The 21566-nt window shown below is 57.2% G+C and overlaps 1 protein-coding gene and 1 long non-coding RNA gene across 4 annotated transcripts; both read left to right on the top strand.

The window, feature by feature from the left end:
- The first annotated feature begins 58 nt into the window (after nt 1–58).
- On the top strand, nt 59–21225 carry FGFR4 (fibroblast growth factor receptor 4). 3 transcript variants are annotated; one of them, XM_080627000.1, is made up of 19 exons: nt 59–453; nt 552–655; nt 743–838; nt 1971–2121; nt 3583–3822; nt 16892–17058; nt 17145–17268; nt 17544–17734; nt 17849–17987; nt 18072–18265; nt 18456–18601; nt 18826–18947; nt 19046–19156; nt 19280–19470; nt 19755–19877; nt 19956–20026; nt 20297–20434; nt 20504–20609; nt 20697–21225. In XM_080627000.1, the coding sequence occupies exons 1-19, from the start codon at nt 393–395 to the stop codon at nt 20841–20843; spliced, it is 2622 nt and encodes an 873-aa protein (XP_080483126.1). In that variant the 5' UTR covers nt 59–392; the 3' UTR covers nt 20844–21225. The 3 variants fall into 3 exon arrangements, with proteins under 3 accessions (XP_080483126.1, XP_080483128.1, XP_080483127.1); XM_080627002.1 differs by lacking the exons at nt 59–453; nt 552–655; nt 743–838; nt 1971–2121; nt 3583–3822 and adding exons at nt 14465–15313; nt 16290–16559; nt 16665–16754; XM_080627001.1 differs by lacking the exons at nt 59–453; nt 552–655; nt 743–838; nt 1971–2121; nt 3583–3822 and adding exons at nt 14465–15313; nt 16290–16754.
- Nucleotides 7913–9858, top strand: LOC308225829. Its single transcript, XR_013957788.1, has 2 exons — nt 7913–8030; nt 9435–9858. It is a non-coding gene; the product is annotated as an uncharacterized lncRNA (long non-coding RNA).
- Nucleotides 21226–21566: the final 341 nt, after the last annotated feature.

Here is a 21566-nt window from a genome sequence, read left to right on the forward strand (position 1 = left end):
GAAGGGAACTGCGAGCACCGGCTCGTTGTCCCGGGGTGCGCCGGAAGGTGTCGGAGCTGCCGCCATTTTCTCATCCCGGTACCGGGTGCCGCAGGCAGAGTGATGGGCGCCGGTTTCCAGGGAGGAGGCCAGCGCGGTGGGGAGGAGTACCTTCAACCCTCTACCTGCGAAACCTGGGTGCCTCACAAGTCACCGTCACCGCAGCAAGCGGTTGCTCTACTGACCCACCCCCACAGGCGAGGAGCAGCCGGTCCCCGCCATCCTGCCCACAACCAACATGGCCACCACCGCCTCCCTCCAAGGTCTCGCGGGAGAGCACCCCCTCCCCGCTGTTGCTAAGCGCAGGGAGCGGGCGGTTCTCGCGAGAGCTGAGGGAGGCGGTGGCGGCGGCGATGGCGGACGGGGCGGGTAGCAACGGGGACGCCGCGGGGCTGCCGGTGGGCAAGGAGGCGGGTGAGGAGCTGGGGAACGAAGCGGTGGGGTTGGAGGTGTGCGGCCTGCCCGGGCGGCTGACGCCCTGGCTGTGTGTGGTGCCTGTGTGTGTTCCGCAGTGGAGCGCCTGATCCGGGAGAACGGGCACATCTTCACGGAGGCGCAGTGCAAGGTGTGCAGCGCGCTGCTCATCTCCGAGTCCCAGAGGCTGGCTCATTACCAGGTAGGGAGCGGGGACCGCCGCCCGCCGTCGCCGGGCACCGCGGAGCGCTGAGCAGCGGGCGGGCCGGTCTCTGTCTGCTTTCCGCAGAGCAAGAAGCACGCCAACAAGGTGAGGCGGTACCTGTCCATTCACGGCGGGGAGGAGCGCGGCCCCGGGAAGAAGATGAAGCTGGATGCGAAGCAGGTGAGGGGGTAGAGCTGAAATACCTGGGACCTGCTGGACTAGAGACTGTTGTACGGCCCCGGCACTTTTATAGTTGTAGATTTAGATGAGCTCTTAGGCAGCAGTTCTTCCCTGTGAGGGTGCTGAGGCGCTGGCACAGGGTGCCCAGAGAAGCTGTGGCTGCCTCATCCCTGGCAGTGCTCAAGGCCAGGTTGGACTGGGCTTGGAGCAACCTGCTCTAGTGGAAGGTGTCCCTGCCCGTGTCAGGGTGTTGGAACTGGATGAGCTTTGAGGTCCTTTCCAACCCAAACCATCTTATGAGTATGAAAACACCCTTGGAAAGGAACCTGTGATAAGTGAAGAGCTTGATGGTAGGTGTGTTACTGGGCCTTGTCCTAGCAAGCACAGTTTCTGCTGCCCTTCTCATTTAAATAGCCTCTGTGAGTATGTCTTCCCCAGTTAAACAAATGCATGTTGCCTTTTATTGATAGTCTTGCTCAAAAGGGCAGGGAAAAGCTGAATGGGAGCAACAGCTTGTCAGGAGTGTCATTGCATAACCTTTACTGTCATGAGAGCATGTTGGGTTGACTGTCTACTGGGACTCTTGTTCCCGAGTGGTCTGGTTTATGCTTATATAGGTTTCCTTGGCTGGTAGCTGGAGCGTGTTGGTCAGTAAAGGCACCACATTCCACTCGGCCATCTGTCTGCCCCGTGACTCATTTGGGAAACAGATTCTACTTCTACGATTGCTTCAGCTTTAATCTCTAACTCCCCAACATTTGCAGGCTGGGATGGGGGGGGAAATAAAAGCAGATGCCTTCTCACATAGTGTTAGGCTTAGAAATGACTGCTGCCGCCTGCTCCGCCGGCGTCGTGTTGCAGATGACCCAGCTGATAGCAGTGTTTGTGTTGCTCAGTTCACACCTCACAGAGTAAAAGGCTGCCTGTTCCAATTCTAGTAGCCACAAACTTAACCTTATCCTTAATCCATCCTCCTCAGTCATACGTCTTTAACTTAACACAGGTGTCCGCAATTACCTTGTTTATTTAGACCCCCAAACCTTAGTGTTTCTTCTTAGCACAAGAAGGTTGGATGAGGTGACCTGCAGAAATCCCTCCCAGCCTCAGCCCCTCTGCGGTTCTGTGTGCACAGGATAGCAAGCAAGAAGGCAGCAACGGGGAAGACAGGAACAAGTGTTGTCCCATCTGCAACATGACCTTCTCCTCGCCAGCAGTGGCAACATCTCATTACTTGGGCAAGACTCATGCCAAGAACATGAAGCAGCAGTCCCCCAGACTGGAAGGTATGACTGTCTGCAGCACCTGCAGATTGTACTGAGAGGCTGTTCAAGCCATATAAAAGTCAAGAGGTTTGTTGGTCCCCAAGTGTAAGCTCTTATGAGGATGTGTGCACTCTTTACTGTGAAGCAGAGTAAGCCACAGAGTACACTTCCAGAAACTTGGCCTCTCAGAAGCCAGCTTGGTGGGCTGGTGTTGGCGGAACCTTGTGTGTTGTTTTGTGTTGCTTTGTTGAGGAGAAATGCAGCTTGTGGCAGCATTGTACCCATCCCTGTGTGTAGAAATGTTTGTCACAGGTTACAGTGCTCGCTAAAAGCTTACAGGGACTGAAGTGATGGGTGAAACTTGGATACAGCAAATTCATCAGGGCTGATCAGCTACAAAGATGGAGCCTCTGGAGTTCAAGAACTTGTGAGCTGCAGATCGCTGGGGACTGGGAGAGTGTAACTGGGAAACATCAGTATGCGCTTGTCCTGACCTTGTGTTTTTCCCACGGCACCTACCGCTGACTGCTGTCATGATGTGAGACAGTTCAGGCAGACCTCGGGTCTGACCCAGTGCAGCTGCCTGTGTGTCTCAGACAGAAGAGCCCAGAGGATCTGGGGGAAGACCAGCTGTCCAGGGCAGGAAGTCAGCCAAGAGCTTGGAGTGCTGTAGCTGGTCAGGATTGGGGAAGAGCACAGCCTTTGAGTGCACCTGAGGGTAGCAGCTTGTGCTAGCTGTGAGCTGGGATCTTCCAGGCAGATGCTATCCCAGGGGGTCTTCATGGCTTTGCTTTGTGTTGCACAGCGAAGCCACCTCTGGGGTCAGGGTGGCCCATGGGAATGAGCAGAGTCTTCAGGAAGGAGAAGATGTACATGAGTAGTCTGGTGCATACCTTCCATTTCGGCATGAGAGGAGCTCTCTGATCCTTAGGAGGTTCCTTGCTCAGGTCTTTGTCATCTTGTAATGAGAGGGTGCAGGTTTCTCCATCAGACAGAAGAGCCGCTTCTCCATGTCAGACCTGGCTCATTCATGCTACTTCTCAGGCAAGACTCCTCCTGGTTCAGGATCAAGCCCTGCAGCTGCACCATGTTTCCCAAAACATTCTTGTCTTTGTTACACAGTTACTGGTACCTGTATTCTAGCTGAGTGGTAGTAAGAGAAGGTGGAAGCTCCTTCATATCCAGGGTTTCTTGAATATAGCCATGCTTGTGTTAAGGAGAAATACACAAATCTGTTGGGTTTTTTTAACCCTAGAAGTTTTCCTGGCCTACTCTTGTCTTACCGCACACCATTCAGTTCTGCAGTGTTAAGGGAAGACTTAGGAGCAATGTGAATTTATCTAGATGTCTTACATTCTCTGTCTGGGTTTGGGTTTTAGGTGTAGTGGGCTATTTTTTTTAACGTGGGTTTTAGGGAAATAATGTGACTATTCTTTACCTCTGAGTTCTGGGACTGACCAGGAGTTTGGATTCACCCTACAGAAGCAGTGCCCCCACTGAAACATCCTGCGGCACTCCCCACCTCTACTGTGTCTTCTAACGAAGAGAACAAGGACATTACTGACCCAGACAAGTTCTGTAGCCTCTGCCACGCCACTTTCAACAACCCCCTTATGGCAAAACAGCATTATGTAGGCAAGAAGCACAGAAAGCAAGAGACCAAACACAAGCTGATGGCACACTATGGCCGAACCCCTGATGCACCGGCGTCGTCCTTCATGGGTGAGTTCTCAGCAGGCAGGGAATAAATAGCTGGAGAGCAGCAGTATGTGTCTGACAGGTCTTTGGATGAGAGTCTGTGTGGAGGGAGCAGGGAAGAATTGCTTATGATGAGGATCTTGATTATATGCCTTAAGATTGATTTGGTTGATGTTCTAACCCCCTGGCAGCAGGAGAGGTTTTAGATTGTAGCTACTCATGACAAGCTTTGTGCTGTATTTTGCAATGTTGTCTAATCAGGGATGTATCCTTTTTATTTTTTGTTCGGATAATCCAGGGATTTTGGCCAGTGCTGTTTCCAGCTAGGTGATTGCATCCAAAATGGAAAGATAAAAGTGTCATTTGGTGCTTCAAAAAACATCTTTGGAGGGGACTTACCAAAGATGGAAGAAATAGGTTTAACTGCACCTGCTGCTTCAAAGCACATGAAAGCCAGAGAGATTTCTCCCTGGATGCTTTTCTGTCTCTGTGTGGGCACTTCATCTGATGAACTAATGCAACTCTCTCTGCAGCAAGCAGGAATGTGGGGGAAAAAAAATGAAAAAGAGCTATTAAGGAGGAACTTTAGGCAGACAGCTAAAACTCATTTGGTTTATGATCTGCTGCTTATGAGCACTTCTACACAATGAAGGCCCTTAGAGTCCAGTAAAAGCATTAGGAGCTCACAGTAAACTCCCTTGTTTCTCCCAGCAGCCTTCTGTTGGGCCAAGAAGTCTAGTACCTGCTGGAGGCTTGAAGTAAATAATAAGCAGACAAATCATCTTTAAATCTTCTTTGAGGGCTTTGTTCTCTGTTGTAAAAACCCACACAAGCAGAAGATTAATTATTCTAATTCTTTTCAGGCCACCTTTAGATACTGGTAGCACTTATGAGAAATGAGGCTCAATTATCCAAGTAATATTCCTTCCCACCTCATGTAGTCATGTGGGAGATGGAAGGTGCTCGCTCTCCAGCAGAACCCATCTGCTCTTCACCTAATTAGTGAGCTCTGATGAATGGTTCCAATCAGTGTGAGTCAGGTGCTGACAGTGGCAGAGCCACAGCCTGGGCAGGTGGGCAGTGTCCTCACCTGCCTGATGGATGTGTTCCTTCAAGCACCAGCAGGACCCCAGTACCTGAGGACGCACCTCTGTGGACCTTGGGCCATTCAGGAGAGGTTTTGGAGTCAGGGGCTGCTTGGATGTGATGGGCTGCAGTCAGAGGTGTTTTCTTCTGCCCACCTCTGTGTCCTAACAGCCATGCCTGTCTCTGAACTCTCTGTTGGGACCTGTCTGGCAGCATGTAAAGATATGTTCTTTGCAGCACAACACCAAGTTGTTTGTCTGCTTAAAGCTCCTCTAGGAACTGGCTGTTTGAGGTGCAGGGGGACAGTTTAGACAACTCTTTGCACACTGCTGTTTGCCAGATTTACAACACAGAGATCCTGACTCGATTGTGCAGGGTAGCAGACACGAGGGGTGTAACAGCTCCTCTGGCCTTTCCTCCCAAGTCTATCTCTGTTTTGAGAGCTGGATGTCTCACTAGAGTCTCAAACCTTCCTGAGGTGTAGCAGACGAGTGGGGAAATGTCTGCTACATCATGTGCTGTGCTTCTCACTCAGTAATTATGCTGCTCTGCACCCCTGGGGTGAGTCTGGTCTTTCACCTTAAGGAACTTTTCCTTGCAAGACAGGCAAGAGCCCTTCCCCAGCGAGCCCAAATACAGGAGCACTTAATGTCTTGAGGACAGCTGCCAGGATTTTCCCCTGTTACAGACTCCTGTGCTGAGCTGTGCTGCCATGCTTGCCTGGTTGGTATCTGTGACCTCCTGAACTTTAATTCCAGCTGGAGTTGTCATGTTACACAAAACCATTGATCTGTCTGGTACTACTATTGTTGGAAACCTTTTTTTTTTTTGCAGTTAACTGATACTCTGAGTGTAACCAAACTGCTTGAGGAGAAAGCTTAATATTCTGAGTTGGCACCTGAGCAAGGCTTAGCAGAATGCTGCACTGTGGAGCTGGACATTGTGTGTAATCTCCTCTGGCTGCTTTTTTTTATTGAAACACTACAAGCTTACAAATTATCTTCTTCCTTTTCTGTTTATGAGATGTACAGGTCAGGAAGAGTGGGAATTTGGGAGATAAATATTGTTGCAGTGCATCATCAGGGTTGGTGTCCTAATGCTGAGACTTTTACTATGTCTGAACCGTTTATAGGAAATGTGTCTTTGCTTTTATAGATAAACAAATCCATGTTCTGACCAGGAAAGCATTTCTGGCTTAGGGATTCTCTCACAGTGACTGGCTGTGAGGTGGGGTAGTGGGATTCAGTGACCTCCCCATCTAGTCAGGCTCTTGATTCGCTCTTTGTCTTTGTTTAGAAGTTGTTTAACACATCAGATGATTGATTATCTCACTTGTTTCTAACTCAGGCACCAAGTTGTTGGCTAGCTGTGTGTGCTAATACTGCTGTCTGTTTCAGCTGGGAAGGGGTACCCCTGCAGCACATGTAACATAGTACTGAACTCCATAGAGCAGTACCAAGCTCACATCAGTGGCTTCAAACACAAGAATCAGTAAGTAACCTTCTTGTCTAAGAGTGTTTCCAGCCTTGCTGTTCAAATCAGTGGCTTAAATATAACTTAAAATGCAGTTTTCAATGCATATTTCCAGCTGACTTGTAAGCAGAACGGCAGGGTTTGTGCAAGCTTGTGCTGTTTGTTCTGAAGCCGGTTCACTTCGGCAGCTCCCTCTGCAGACAGCTCTGGGATGCTGCTGAAGCAGAAGCGCCCTGCCGTTGATTCTGGTTCTTAATAGCTCAGCACAGTGTGGACCTTTGTAGGGAGCGTGTCCAGCCTGACACACATTAAACATGGTTTCTGTAACAACTTAGGCTTTAATTTAATTAAAGCCTGGCTCAGGGGGGATGTTTTTACCATTCTAATCTCTCTTGGGGTTGCTCATCTTAAAATTTGGCATGTAGTCAGAACCAAGCCTGTATTCCTGAGCTCACTGTCAGAGTTGGTGAGTTAAATAATGGCATCCCTGCATACATGATTAATAAAAAAAGAAAAATTAGGCTGCCAAATGATTAATACAAAAAATACTTGTTCTGGACACTGTCGAAGTTCAGATCTCTAATTTCAAAGCATTTGCTAAAAGAGGCTCAGTAATGAGCTAGGATTGCTTAGAGATGAGCATAGAAGAAAGTGGTATTGGGAAAATCCTACCTGAAGCGAGGACAGACTCCTAGCCAAATTTCCCAGAGAGGACAGGAGGAAAACTGGGATCTCTTGTTGCCTGTGGAATAAGAGCTTCATGCTCCCTTGGCTCTCTGGAGTACTTGATTGGAAGACACGTGCTCCATCTGTCAGCCCAGGCAAGTTTTGGCTCTTGAATGGCACAACTGGATCAGTGAATAGCAAGTATTCCGTTCTAGACAAATAACACTGAGGATATTCCCAACACACACACATACACATAAATGTTCCCTTTAAGGACATGGACGTTGTCTGAGTTGCTGCAGCCACACAACTCCCTTTTGGAACACTGTTTCTGGATCCAGCCATTCGGCCCTGCTCCAGGCCAGCTCCTGCAGCCTGAAGAGAGGCAGAACACTTGCTCTGTAATGGAAGCTCTATAACAGTCCTTGAGCTGTGTGGTACCTAATTCTGCCATGCTAACAGTGTCTGTTTACACACAGGCATGGAGGGCAAGGATGCACTTGGAATCTGTTTCTGGCAAGTTGTTTACTTGGCTGCAGTAGGCTGTTGCTCCACTGATGGCAATGCCTGCTGAGCAGTGATTGCAGCTGGCAGGTTTCAGAGCACTTCTGACATTGTCTCCTTTTTTCCCTTCTCTTCCTTTCGCTCCCTTCGATGTCCAGGATGCCAGGAGCAGTGTCAGTTGTTGGACCATTCCAGCCCCAGCAGTATGTCCGGGAAGAGTCAACTGCCCCAGGAGGCTACAGTTATTTCAGCCAAGACTTCTAGAGCAAGTTGCAGCACTGTTCTTGGAGTTGTTGGTGGCCCAAGAACGCACATCCTTTGCCAGCCCACAATGGTTTCATTATCCCTCTGGATAAGCAAAGCCCTACCCTCCTGTATGCACCCGTTGAGCAGAACGGGGACTGAATCTGTCAGGAAAAGGATCCAGCTGGAAGAGACTTGCTAGACAGCAAATACTTCACTCCCTTAGAGTAGTTTTCATTGTGTAATTGCTTCCTGTGAAGGTGGGTGCGGTGTGAGAGAAAGTGTGTACCTGGTTAAAGGAGGGTTTGGCAACAGGCTGATAGTGGCCACCTCCTCCCTCACCAGAGCAAATAATGGATTGCTGCACCTAGAGGGCAGCATCCCATGCTCAGAGGTGGCTTTTGCTGGAGGAGAGCTCCTCTAGATCATAGTGAGCAGCATGGATGGGACATGGTGCAGGCTGCTTGGCTTTGTATAGGTTAAAGTAGGAAATAACCAGTGTGGTATCTCCTTCCGTGCCTCCTCCAGTCAGGTTTGTGTGCAGGGTTCCATGAGTCACTGATTGCCATCAGAGCCTTTTGCAGCCGCTGGTTCTGGAGCTGGGTTATTTGGGTCTGTCTCACATGTAGTAACAACTTCTAGCGTGTAAATTGCTGCTGGTGGGAGCGCAGGGCTGCAAGAAGGGTTAGAGCTTCTGGCTCACCCCAGCCCTCTGCTCCGAGGGTTTCCATGTGGAAGTAACTGTTCAGCCTGGTTTCCTATGGAAACAGGTGTATGTGATCATTCACGGTGTGTGTCTTTACCCCCTGTGACTTAAACTCAGCCAAACTTGGCAGCGATGGAGATCTCCAAGGTCTGAATGCAATCAGCAGAGGAAGGTAGAGCAGGGTGGGTTCATCTCTTAATTCTGTCAGGGTCTGCATGGAAGTGCAGCATTTTCGCTGCTGCTACCAAAATACTCTGAGGAAGGAGGGTTTTAAGCGAAAAGAGAGAGAATAAATCCAAATGCAGCAGAAGACTATAGTATAACATAGTCAAACCATGAGCTGACTAAAAATCCACAATCTTTGGTAAACCTGCCTTGGTTAGTCCTTCATTAGACACTACTTGCCCAGCTCTCTTCTAAAGTTCTTACACATTTCTACCATCCCAGAAAAAAGGGTGCTCTCTATTTCAAACCCAGAAATTAAGACTGATGGTCTCTTCATGGTGCTAATGTACCAGATCTGTTAGAACCCCAGAAAGAAGGGCACCACCTGAGACCTGTGTGTTTTGGATGAGTTCTTTAGATGCTTTGCTTTAAGCTAAGGTATTGCCTGTTCTCTGCTAGCCCACTGCAAGAGTCCAGGCGTTGGGGTGCCCTCATGTTCAGTGCCAGTGCTCTGAGTCAAGCATCCCATGTCCCAGCATGCCAGGGCAGGCTGAGCCAGGCTGCTGCCTCCTGCCTGGCCCCAGCAGCTGCTGGAGGACCCTCTGGGCCCTCAGCTCGCAGGTTGTGTGCCAGGGGAGCAGCTGAGCTGTGCTGGAGAGTCACTTCCCGAATCCGCTGGTCAGGTTAAGTAAGGAGAGAGCGTTGTGTTTGCTAATCCCAGTGCTTGGAGTGCCTGCCTTCCCTTCCCCACTCCAGGCTATGCATGAGCTTTGTTTTCTTTTACCCTGCACAGAATCTGCCATCTTCCCTTAGGACAGGCTCCTGCTGGTCTGGGTTCGCCTTCCTAATGTTTTCCGGGCTTGCTCTGCTGCTGAGGCATGACCTTAGTCTCCTGCTACAGAGGGGAGTCCTTTTAAACCTTGGAAGCTGATCAGTGAGTAGAAAATTGTGATGACCTGAAGGAAACTGTGTGCCTGATAGCCCTGGATAGCCTCCAGCTCCGATCTCTGCTGCTTTGCTCTCATCCTGCTGTACCAGGGCAGGTGTGCACTAGAAGTGCCGTGCATCGACACCAAGAGGGACCTCTTTCCAGCACTGCCCAGTCCGGTGTGTCACTCCTGTCTGTGTACTGACAGCTTTGCCTTCCCCTGTACACAGTGTTTATGTATCTGCTGTTTCCCTAAGGTGAAGCTCTCCAAATAGAGTGTTTATTACTACTTTTGGGTGCTGTCTATCTGCTAGAGCCCTTCCTGGGATTTTGCCATACTTCAAAGCAAAGAACAGGATGCAGACACCTTTAAAATATTTGGGAGGGGCGGGAAGCTTGTGTTCCCATCTGCCCTCCAGGCCCTGCTCTCATCCTGTGGCACCCTGAGGTCCAGACCAAGGCAGTAAGTGCCTTCCTCTGTGCTGCTCTGGCAAGTCATGAGGGCTTGGGCACACCACAGTCACCAAGGGGAAGACGGAACAGTCTGAGCTGGGAGGCTGCTGGCACTTGCGCAAGCTGTTGTGCAGCCTGTGCTGAAAACATCCATGACTGGCACTGGACTGTTCTGTGCTGCCAGAGCAGTGTGATGGTAAACACACAATGCTCTGCTGCTGTCCTGTTCGAGGGCAGCTTGCTCGATGGGGCAGACTTTGGAGGCAAGAGCGCATGGGACCAGTGTCCCTAGGACCAGTGTACCCAGGAGCAGTGCAGGGCCTTTTGCTGGCACCGCGGGCAGCACTGCCATCGGCTGTGTGAGTAGTGCTAGGAGGGACAGGCTGTGTCTGCCTCCAGTGGCACACGGCTCTGCCAGGGCAGGGTGCCAGCTGCTGCCACCCTGTCCCTCTCTGACCCCTTCCCCTCCTCGCTGCAGGGCTGTGGCGTGTCTGGCACCTCTCAGCCCTTCCATGTGTACAGGCGCTCACTGGGACAGGTGCAGTTGGTGGCTCTGGTGCTGCCTGTACCCCTGGCATGTCCCCTTTGCCAGCAGCAGGGTGGCTGGCAAGCCCCCGTGCTAGGGCAGTCACAACCAGGAGCCCCTGCCAGCCATGCTGGTGGCTGCAGTGCCCATGGTGGGTCCACACCAGCCTCATCTCTGTGCTCCAAGCACACAGACCAGGTATGTGCCAAAGTCACTGGTGTCCCCACTCTGATGGCTGCCCATCCTGCTGCTGGATGGCTCTTGAAGGGATCCCAGCATCCATGGACACCCTCAGGAATGGATGGGACAGGAACTGGAGCCTTGCTGTGGTACCAGAGCCATCCCACATGCTGGGAGAGGCTGAGGATGGAGCGTGGCCCTTGTCCCCAGGCTGTGCCCCAGTGCTGGTGAGCTGTCAGCCCCATGCCCTGCCTGGCTCTGGCCAGGGCTGCCCAGTCCCGCTCCTCCCCGCCAGGGCCTCTGCAAGCAGCACCTCTCCGGGCTGAGGCTCTGGCTCCTGTGCCAGGCCGAGCCCCAGCGCCTCCAGGCTGGCAGGCACCGCGCAGGGCACAGAGCCACCCGCCAGCCACGTCCCCATGGAAGCGCTGCCATCTCCTGCCCGTGCCGCAGCCAGCTCCATGGAGCCTGCCTGGCCGAGGAGCCGCTGCTCCCCCGGGTCCCGCCTCAGCCCCGGCAGCAGCCCCAGCCGCTGCCATCCCTCATGGCCCCGCTGGCTCCAGCGAGTAAATCAGGTGCAGATGTGGAGGCAGGGCCCGGAGCCTGCTTGCGATTAGGGGCTGGGAGCAGCAGGGTGGGCCCTGTTCCTGCCTTGCAGCCCTCTGCTATGGCTGCATCACTCCGGGGAAGAGCCCCAGTGCCACAGGAGGGATAGGGCAGGCTGGCAAAACCTCCTGCTTGCTCGGCCCCTGGATGGGCACCATGGTGCTCAGCCCAGCGCATGGAATGTGCCACATCCCCAAGGGGAACAGTGCCCATCCTGGCCTTATGCAACCCATTCCCTGTGCCAGCTGCAGCCCCAGTGCTTCCCAACACAACCAGGATGGGCAGAGGCAGCAGGGCTGTAGCAGGGATGAGGCATGGCACTGCCAGGCCAGCCCCAGCCCATGTGCTCTCAGCACAGCCTTCAGCGCCCAAATCTGTGAGTGCTCCTGTGCTGTGCTGGGGGCTTGGCCAGAGCCAGGGTCCCTGGTGTCCCTGTCCGGCAGCCCCTGCACCAAGCCCCATATTCTTGGCTCCCAAGAGGAAGCAGCAGATTTGTGTTTGCCAAGTTCTGCCTGGTTAAACCTTAACCAGGCCGGGCTGCTCCATTGGTCCCTCCCTGCCAGAGATAAGGGTGGGCAGGCAAGAGAGACCAGGGAGTGAGCACTGCTCCAGGCCCCCGTACTCACCTCCAGAGCAGGACCTGGACCCTGCAGGGCATCCCGCCTGCCCCTCCGGCTTGGCCCCTGCCTGCCCCCACAGGTCCCCACTGGTACGAGGACGTTGGGTTGTGGCCAGGACCAGAAGCCACCATGTGTCAAGGCCATCAGGGCTGGATGGAGCTGTGTGCTCCGGGGCTGGCCTGACCCCTCCATGCTGAGGGGTTCGCGTCTCCTCAGCACATGGCATGAGTGTGCTCAGCCTCAGCCCCTGGCTCTGTGCGCGTACGGGGTACAGGGAGCCCCAAACAAGAGCTGTTCAGGGGAGGCCAAGAGAAACTTCCAGGAGGAAAGAGCCCCCCGGGCTCCGGCCCCCCCAGGAGCCACCGTGCCACAGGTGCCACCGCAGCGGGAGTGGCGGTGAGCGCTGGGGCCAGGCACAAGGGGCGGCTGTGTTCCCGCAGCCCCGGCTGCCTTCCAAGAGCAATATTGTTGGCACCAGGCAGGCTCCCTGAGCCGGCAGCGCATACATGGGCCTTTCATGAGGGCAGCGGGGATGATTTACTGCCTGGGGGAAGGGGCAGGGGCGGGAGGATGGAGCCCAGCATGCCGGCGCCCAGCCCCTCGTGTGTGCTCACTGCTGCGGGGCCCTAGGCATACAAGCGAGGCGAGGGTCTGGCCAGGGGGTCACCTCTCCTCGGTTGGACATGGGGCAGAGCAAGTCCCTGGCCCCATCTGCACAGCAGCACTCCACTCACTGCCCCATCTGCGGGGTCGTGGGGACGTGCTCCTGCCTTTTGTGGCTCAGTGGCTGCGGGGACACGTGTCCCTTGCGGTACCACAGCTAATGGGAGCAGCCTGCGGGATGGGGGAGCAGGGGCAGCAAAGGAGGGTGCTGTGGCAGGGGTGCACCGCAGCGGGGGTACCGGTGCTGGCACGATCCCTGCTTGTTGAGCTGCTGGTGTGGCGGAGGCCGTGGCAGTGCTGCCGGCAGTGGGTGGCAGGCGGTGGGGCTGCACTGCCATGAAGGGCTTTTTGTGTGCTGTCAGTTGCTGTTATAAATCAAGCCAGGCAGGCAAAGCCCGGCCCTGCGCTGCCCCACGGCAGGGAAGTGACTGATTCCCAGCAGCCCACGGCGCAGCCCTGCCATGGCCCAGCCTGCGCCAGCATCACCCTGGCCCTTGGTGTGACACGGGGTGAGGCGCCAGCAGCGGTCCCCATGCCCTGCTGCACCCAGCACCTTACCCACCGCTGGGGTAGGAGGGTTCTCTCCATGCCCATCCCACACGGCAACTCCTACAGGATCCCGAGTCCCAGCTCTCCCCTGGCATTCCCAGTGCTGGGAACAAACCCCTTTTCTCTGGTTTTAATTTGGTTTCGGTTCGAGTTGAGCTGAACCCAAAGTTTTTGTGTGCTTCCGGCACGCTGCGGCTCTGCAGGGGCGGCTGCTGCGCCGTGAAATTGATGTTCTCGTTGCTTCACGCGCCGGCAGGAATGAACAGCTGCTGGCGGCTGCCGGCCCCAGGCTGCTCCGGGTGCTCCTGCACTCCCGGGGGGGGGACAGCACACCGGGGGCGGCAGCATGGGGTGCATGGTGCTATGGGATATTATAGTACGAATTAGCCCTTGCAGGGAAACCGTGTCATGGTGGAAGTTGCTGGTTTCACATGGACAAGGCTGGGCCCTGGCCCTCTTGGCATGGCTGTCTGGAGTGAGGGGTGACAGTGATACCCACGCCCTGCTCACACAACCTCAGGATTCATGCTGAGCATGAGCAGGGCTGTGTGTGAGACTCACCATGGCCCCAGCAGGTTTTGCTGGAAAGCAGGAAGATGGTGAAGCAGAGGGTGATGGCCTCAAGAGAGAGTGGCTCTGGAGCCAGATCCGGCCCATGTACTGTCGGCACCCTCAGTCCCCTCTTGCTGGCAGCAGGATGCTCATGGGAAGGTGTGCCTGGGGACCGTCCTGGTTCCGAGGGTCTGAGGCCAGGCTCCTCCAGTGCCCAGGTGTGGGCCAGTGGGCAGGGGGGCCTGGGCATAGTGTGGTCTGCCCGCCCCGGTGCAGGCAGCAGCATGGGGAAAGTGAAGGCAAAGTGTTTATGGATCAGATTAGGGCCACTCCAACCCTGGCTTGCAGCCTGGCCGTGTTTTACGATGCTCGGTTATGGGCTCCTAATGAGGGTCACAGCCACTTTATGGCACCAGCAGCGATAACGCTACAACTAATTGCAGCACAATTAGCGAGCGAGCTGATGGGCACCCAGCAACGCCATCACCCAGCCCAGGCCAGGGCTGCCCGCCGGGTGGGCAGCGCTGCCGTGGAGCCCTTGGCATCCCCGGGGTGCTCCCTGGGTGCCACGGGGGAAAAAGGGGATGGAAGCGGCTTTGTCCTGAAGTGCTACTCCCGACCTGGGGACCCGACATATGGGGCCTGCACGGGGGGGGGATGGGGGAGCAGCCCCGGGGGTTCTCAGGCCCCTGCAGCTCCCCACCCGCGGGCGATGCTGCGGAGGCGGGGCCGTGCTGGGGGGTGCGCAGGCACCGCCTCTCGGTGCTGGCAGGGACCGGGGGGGTGCCCGGTGCCGCCCCCCCATCCCGCGTTGGGTCGGTTCGCGAAGGAGCCCGCGGAGCGGGGCCGGTGGCAGTAGGGGCGGCTCGGGACCGGTGCTCCCCAAGCTCTCTCTCCCCCCACCCCTCCGGCGCTCCGGGCGGGGCCGCTGTAACCCGAGCCCGCCCCTACAAAGTGCCCGCGCGAGGCGCAGCGGCGGCACAACGGGGTCGGAGCGAGCCCGGAGCCGTCCGCAGCCGCCCCGAGCCCTGCCCGCCATGGGGCCGCGGTGTGGGGCGCGGTGGCGCTGAGCCCGCCGGCTCCCGGACTTTGCCCGGGCCCTCCTCGCGCTGCGCGGCGGCTCCGCCGAGGGATCCCGTCACTGCCGGTAACGCCGCGACCCTCGCCCTCGGGACACTTCTCCCCGCATCCCGCACTGGGACCCCTCTCCCCGGCCCCCACCCCGTGCCCGATTAACCTCTGGCCACGAGTCGGTTCCTTACACCCAGCCGGGACTCTTCCACCCCGGAGCCGTCGCGGGGGTTTGGTGCTGGTAGGGATCTGTCTCCCAGTGCCCAGGGACCCCCGTGCTCTGCCCCCACGCTGTGCGCACCCGCCGTCGCCGTGCCCCGGGGACCCCGCCCCACAGTGCCCCGGGACCAGCCCCCTGCTCCCCGCCGGCGGGTCCCTGCCTCTCCCGGCTCCGCTCACCAGGGTCCTGCCTGTCCCGCAGGGTGGGAGCCGCCGCGCCGGAGGGGCCTGGAAGATGCAGCCCCTCTCGCAGGTCCTGGTGGGGCTGCTGCTGGTGGCTGCTGCCCGGGGCAGGGCGATGGAACCAGGTACGGCTGCGAAACGGGGGGTGGGAAACGGGGCTCGGGACGCTGCAGTGGGGTCCTGCTTTCTGGATACTGTCCCCGGCTGGGCAGCGAGCCCTTGGGGGTGCTGAGTGCAAGCGCCATGGCTCCGACTGCGGAGCTGATCTGGCGGGAGCTGGAGGCACCCATCCGGCTGGGGTCTGGCACGGGGGATCCGCATCTCCATCACCGGGCGAGGAGGTGTGGAGGCTGGAAGGGGCAGGGTGGCTCCGAACAGGCTGTCCCTGCGCTACGGGGGCTCAGCTCGCTCTGTGGACCCGCAGCAGAACAGGATGGTGTGAACGCTGTGGGCTGTGGCGGTTGTGCCTGGCTTGGTGGGGAGTGCAAATGTCTTGGATGGTCCGTGCCTCTCGGTGGTGGGTACAGGAGGAGGACATATCCCAGGCCACCACATCCCACCTATAATGGCCATGCAGAGGGCTGGGGATACACGTGTATCCCCCCAGACCCCTGCATGCAGCAGTTGGACCGTGATGGGTATTGCTCTTCCGGTGATTGGGTTGTTTCTGCCCTCCATGTGCATGCTGCTGCTGATGGCCATCGCCAGGCAGGACACCACATCCAAGCCTCGGCATTGCCGGGCACAGCCAGGCGGGGGTGGGGATCGCAGCCGTGCCTGGGGCATGTGAAGGTCCAATGGCGGGTGGCCGGGAGGGTTTGGTGCCCTCGGGTGAGACAGGATGGGCTCGAGCACCCTGCACTGCTGGGAGCGGCCCCTGCAGAAGGACGGTGGCATGTGTGGCCTTGGACGGGGACATGCCGCTGGGGAAGCCATGTCCCTGCGCGCCAGGGCAGAGTCCGGCCCTCGCCTACCTCCAGGGTGGCAGAACTGGGCATGGGCTGTGTTGTTCCATGTATTCTCCACACTGGGGTGGGCACATGGTGGGGTCCTGCTGAGGAGGGGTGATCACCTGGGTGGGCACTCATGGCGTCTCTGCAGAGCTATTTGAGAGCCCGTTGCTGGAGTCAGAAGAGGAACATCTCCTGCTGGACCCGGGCAATGTGTTGAAGCTGTACTGTGATGCCAACCAGAGCGGTGCCAGCGTGGTCTGGTACAAGGAGTCCCGGCCGCTCACTTCGGGAGGCCGCATCCGCCTCCAGCAGAGCCTGCTGGAGATCTTGGAGGTTGCTTACGAGGACTCGGGGCTCTATGTGTGCCGGGCACGGGGAACAGGGGAGATCCTGCGCAACTTCACCATCTCTGTAGTGGGTAGGAGCCCCTGCAGCACCCAGCTCCCCCCAGGGCAGCACGGCAGCCACTGCCCACCCAGTCCTGCAGGCAGGGATGTCCCTCCCAACCCATTTTCCTTTGCAGACTCACTGGCATCAGGTGATGATGATGAAGATAGTGATGGGGACGGTCCTCACAGAGATGGAAAGGAGGAGCCCGTCTATGTGCACAGAGGTCAGGGCCACCCCAGGCAGGATCAGCAGCTGGGGCACTGCTGCCTCCTGCTCACAGCACAAGTGGCTGGGAGCAGCTCTGGCAGCCTCCATGCTGCCCCTTGACCCCCTCCTGATGTACATCCCATGTCCTCCCAGCTCCTTACTGGACTCACCCACACCGGATGGACAAGAAGCTGTATGCGGTGCCTGCAGGGAACACAGTGAAGTTTCGGTGCCCAGCCTCAGGCAGCCCCAGCCCCAGCATCCGCTGGTTCAAGAACGGGCGCGAGTTCCGGGGGGAGCACCGCATTGGAGGCATCCGGGTAAGGGACAGGTCCCACCTCCACAGCTTCCCCTCCTGGATCCGACTCCCCCATCACATCTCCCACCTTACCTGGCCCCTTTGCAGCTCCGGCACCAGCACTGGAGCCTGGTGATGGAGAGCGTGGTGCCCTCTGACCGCGGCAACTACACCTGCCTGGTGGAGAACAGGTTTGGCAGCATCCACTACAGCTACCTCCTGGACGTGCTGGGTGAGTGCTCCTCGCTGCGGTGCTTGTTCTGGCTCCCTGCTTCCCCCATGCATATCAGAGGGGTTGGGATCATGGGGAAGGGGGCAGAGGAGCCTCTCTGCTGGCATCCCTTGTACCCAACAGACATGGGGATGGAGGCCAGGCTTGGATCTGCACGGGTCTGCTTTGGAGCTGGGGAAGGGCTCTTTGAGGCTTCATTGTGAGTTTAGAGGGAGGGAGAAAGGAGCCCTTCTCTGGGCCACTGTGTTGGTGATGCTGCTCTGCTTTGTGTACAGAGAGGTCCCCGCACAGGCCCATCTTGCAGGCTGGGCTGCCCGCCAACACCACAGCCCTGGTGGGCAGCGATGTGGAGTTCTTCTGCAAGGTTTATAGTGATGCCCAGCCTCACATCCAGTGGCTGAAGCACATCGAGGTAAACGGCAGCAGCTACGGTCCCGACGGGGTCCCCTACGTGCAAGTGCTCAAGGTAACAAGGGCTGGAAGCACCCAGGTCCCAGATACCCACCCTAAAGTGGTGATGGGGCTGCACAGAGTGCCCTGTGGAGGAGGGATGCTGACCATCTATCTCTCTCCCTGTCAGACTGCAGACATCAACAGCTCTGAGGTGGAGGTGCTGTACCTGCGCAATGTCTCTGTGGAGGATGCTGGCGAGTACACCTGCCTGGCAGGGAACTCCATCGGCCTCTCCTACCAGTCTGCCTGGCTCACCGTGCTGCCAGGTAGGGGTTGGGGTCCTGGGGTGGGAGCTGGGACCCCTGGTACACAGGAACTGTGGCTCAGTTTCACTGATTCACTCCCTCCAGAAGAGGAGCTGGTGCAGGAAGCTGAAGCCCCTGAGACCAAATACACAGACATCATCATCTATACCTCGGGCTCGCTGGCTGTGGCCATGGCCATCATCATCGTGGTGCTGTGCCGGATGCAGACTCAGTCAAGCAAGCAGCCTCTGGAGCCCATGGCAGTCCACAAGCTCTCCAAATTCCCACTCATCCGACAGGTTGGTGCTGAGCTGGAGCCCTGGAGGTGTGGGGAGACCTTGACAACCGACTGGTTTCACAGTGTGGCACCTTACCTTGCTGCCAGCCCCAGGGCTGCCCTCCTTATTGCTTCCTGCAGCTCCCTTGCCCCCTGGCTCCAAGTGAGGATCTCTGGCTCTGGAGCTGAGGTCCCTTGGGCTTTCTCCGCAGTTCTCCCTGGACTCCAGCTCCTCCGGGAAGTCCAGCACATCCCTGATGCGTGTCACTCGTCTCTCCTCCAGCTGCGCCCCGATGCTGGCTGGGGTCATGGAGCTGGACCTACCACTCGACGCCAAGTGGGAGTTCCCCCGAGACAAGTATGGTGCTGTGTGGGGCAGGTTTGGGGTTAGGGCTGCTCTCAGCGGCTGCACTGGGGATGGCAGCACATGGGTGATGGATGAGGACGTTTCTGGCCATCTCTGGGCACCTCAGCACCAGTGTACCCTGGTGTGCTGGGATTCAGCTTGGATGGAGAGGGGCAGCCCTGTGGGGAAGCAGAGCAATCCCTGTGCTCCCTCATGGTTCTGCCTGTCCCTGCCAGGCTGGTGCTGGGCAAGCCCCTGGGCGAAGGCTGCTTTGGCCAGGTCGTGCGGGCAGAGGCTTACGGAATCGACAGGGACCGGCCCGACAGAGCTGTCACCGTGGCTGTCAAAATGCTGAAAGGTAACGGCTCCTCCGCCAGTGTCCCAAGCAGGGAGGTGCAGCAGTGCCAGGCTGTGGTGCCGCCCTGCTGGCATGGTGACACAGCCCTTCTTCCCCAGACAATGCCACTGACAAGGACCTGGCTGATCTCATATCCGAGATGGAGATGATGAAGCTTATGGACAAGCACAAGAACATCATCAACCTCCTGGGAGTCTGCACGCAGGACGGTGAGGGGGCTTTGCATCCAGGGCATGGGCATGGAGCGAGGAATGGGCACTGTTGGGCTCAGTAGCAGGCAGGATGCTGTGGTGGGACAGGGCAGGGGCTGAGCGGAGTGGACACCCTTGCAGGTCCTCTGTACGTGATTGTGGAGTTTGCTGCCAAGGGCAACCTGCGCGAGTACCTCCGTGCCCGCCGCCCCCCAATGCCTGACTACGCTTTTGACATGGCTGTGATGCCTGAGGAGCAGCTCTCCTTCAAGGACCTGGTCTCATGCGTCTACCAGGTGGCCCGTGGCATGGAGTACCTGGAGTCCAAACGGGTAGGACTGGCACAGCCTGCATTGGGACTGCTTGTGCTCAGCACAGCCTTGGGGGCCATGGCAGTGATGGAGGAGCTGTGTATCCCGGGTGAACCCACTGTCCCCATGGAGAAGGAGCCCAGCCCCTTCCCCTGGGTTGTCCAGAGCCTCCCAGCTACATCCAGCAAAGCTCAGGGCAGTTAACTCCCCAAAAATGTGGGGCTTAAAGCCTGACCGACCTTCTGGGTGGCACAGAGCTGGAGCAACCATCTCATCCCCTCCATGGGTGATGTTCTCCCTGGCAGTGCATCCACCGTGACCTGGCTGCCCGCAACGTGCTGGTCACAGCAGAGAGTGTGATGAAAATCGCTGACTTTGGCTTGGCCAGGGATGTCCACGACATTGACTACTACAAGAAAACCAGTAATGTGAGTGGGGTCTCTGAGAGAGGGGTGAGGAATACAGGGACCTCCAGTCAGGACTGAGCAAGGCGTTTGCTCTCACAGGGTCGCCTGCCAGTGAAGTGGATGGCACCTGAGGCCCTGTTCGATCGTGTCTATACCCACCAGAGCGATGTGTGAGTCCTGGGGCTGAGAGTGCTGCCAGGTGTGGGATGAAGATGCTGCCTGTGGGGGTCAGGGCAGCACTGTGGCGTTGCGCATGTACTGGAGGATCCCCATGAGTAGTTCAGGGGTACTCCATGGGCACAGCAGCAACGGGGCACATCCTCACCAGGGCTGATGCCACCCTGTCTCTTCCTTGCTCCCATGCAGAGTGCAGGAGGGTGAGCTGGGGTCAGGGGGGTCCTAGGATGTGATTGACACCACTTTGCCATGTGTGATTCCAGGTGGTCCTTTGGGATCTTGATGTGGGAGATCTTCACGCTGGGGGGCTCCCCCTACCCTGGCATCCCTGTTGAGGAGCTCTTCAAGCTGCTGAAGGAGGGGCACCGCATGGACCGGCCATCCAACTGCACCCATGAGCTGTGAGTGCCGGCCAGACAGGGTGGGCAGAGGGCACAGTGAGACCTCGCTAACGTGCCGTCACACCGCAGGTACATGCTGATGCGGGAGTGCTGGCACGCCGTGCCCTCGCAGCGCCCCACCTTCAAGCAGCTCGTGGAGGGGCTGGACAAGATCCTGGCAGCCGTTTCGGAGGAGGTGAGTGGCTGGGGGTGTCATGGGCAGCAGGGTGGGCAGCGTGGGCACTGACAGCACCGGTGCTGATGGTGCCATCTCTCCCCACAGTACCTGGATCTCTCCATGCCCTTCGAGCAGTACTCGCCCTCCTGCGAGGACACGGCCAGCTCCTGCTCTTCCGATGATTCTGTCTTCACACACGAACCACTGCCGCTGGCTCCACGCCTCTTCTCCTACCCCAGCGTGAGGACTTAAGGGTGGGCAGGGAAGGGTGATGCTGAGGCTGCCTCTGCCCTCGCAGGGAGCAGGTCCAGGTTCCCACAGGCTCCCTGCCTTGTCAGGTGTGAGCAATGGGCAGGTAGGCCTCCGAGCTGCAGCACTGAGGCAGGGTGTCCTTCTCTCTGGGCTCCATTTCAGCACGAAGCCCTCAATCCTGGCTGAGACCTGCCTGGCATTGCAGGGCAGTGAGAGCCAGAGCCTCTGCAGAGTAGGCACTGCCTGGGATGCCCATGGCATCACCCAGGGAGCTGGGCTTTGGCTTCAGTGGAAGTGTCTGTGGGCAGGAGCCCCGCTGCCTGCTGGGCTCCTGCTGCGTCTGTACATAGCCACAGAGATGAATATTTATGTATGTGAAATACCGACCTGATAAATTATTTTTTTGGAATAGACCCCAGTGCAGTTTCTGGGCTGCTCCTGGGGCTGAAGGGCTCAGCTGAGCTTGGAAGGTGGGCCGAAGGCTCCCTCCTCACCAGCTCAGGGCCCTGTGGGTGCTGCTGGGGGACGAAGAGGCAGTGCCACAGGTGCAGGAAGCAATGTCCCTGCTCTCACTCGCTCCGGCACAAAGCACCCTCGCATCTGTTCCCCATTAGCTGCTGCTGTGCTAAGCCACCATGAACTGCGCTACCAGCATCGCCCTGAAACCGATCCCACAACTGCCGCGGGCTCCCAGGCTGGGAAAGCGCTCTGGGGCCCAGCCCC

The sequence above is a fragment of the Psittacula echo genome, assembly GCF_963264785.1.
Source record: "Psittacula echo genome assembly, chromosome: 11".
Classification (NCBI taxonomy): Eukaryota; Metazoa; Chordata; class Aves; order Psittaciformes; family Psittacidae; genus Psittacula; species Psittacula echo.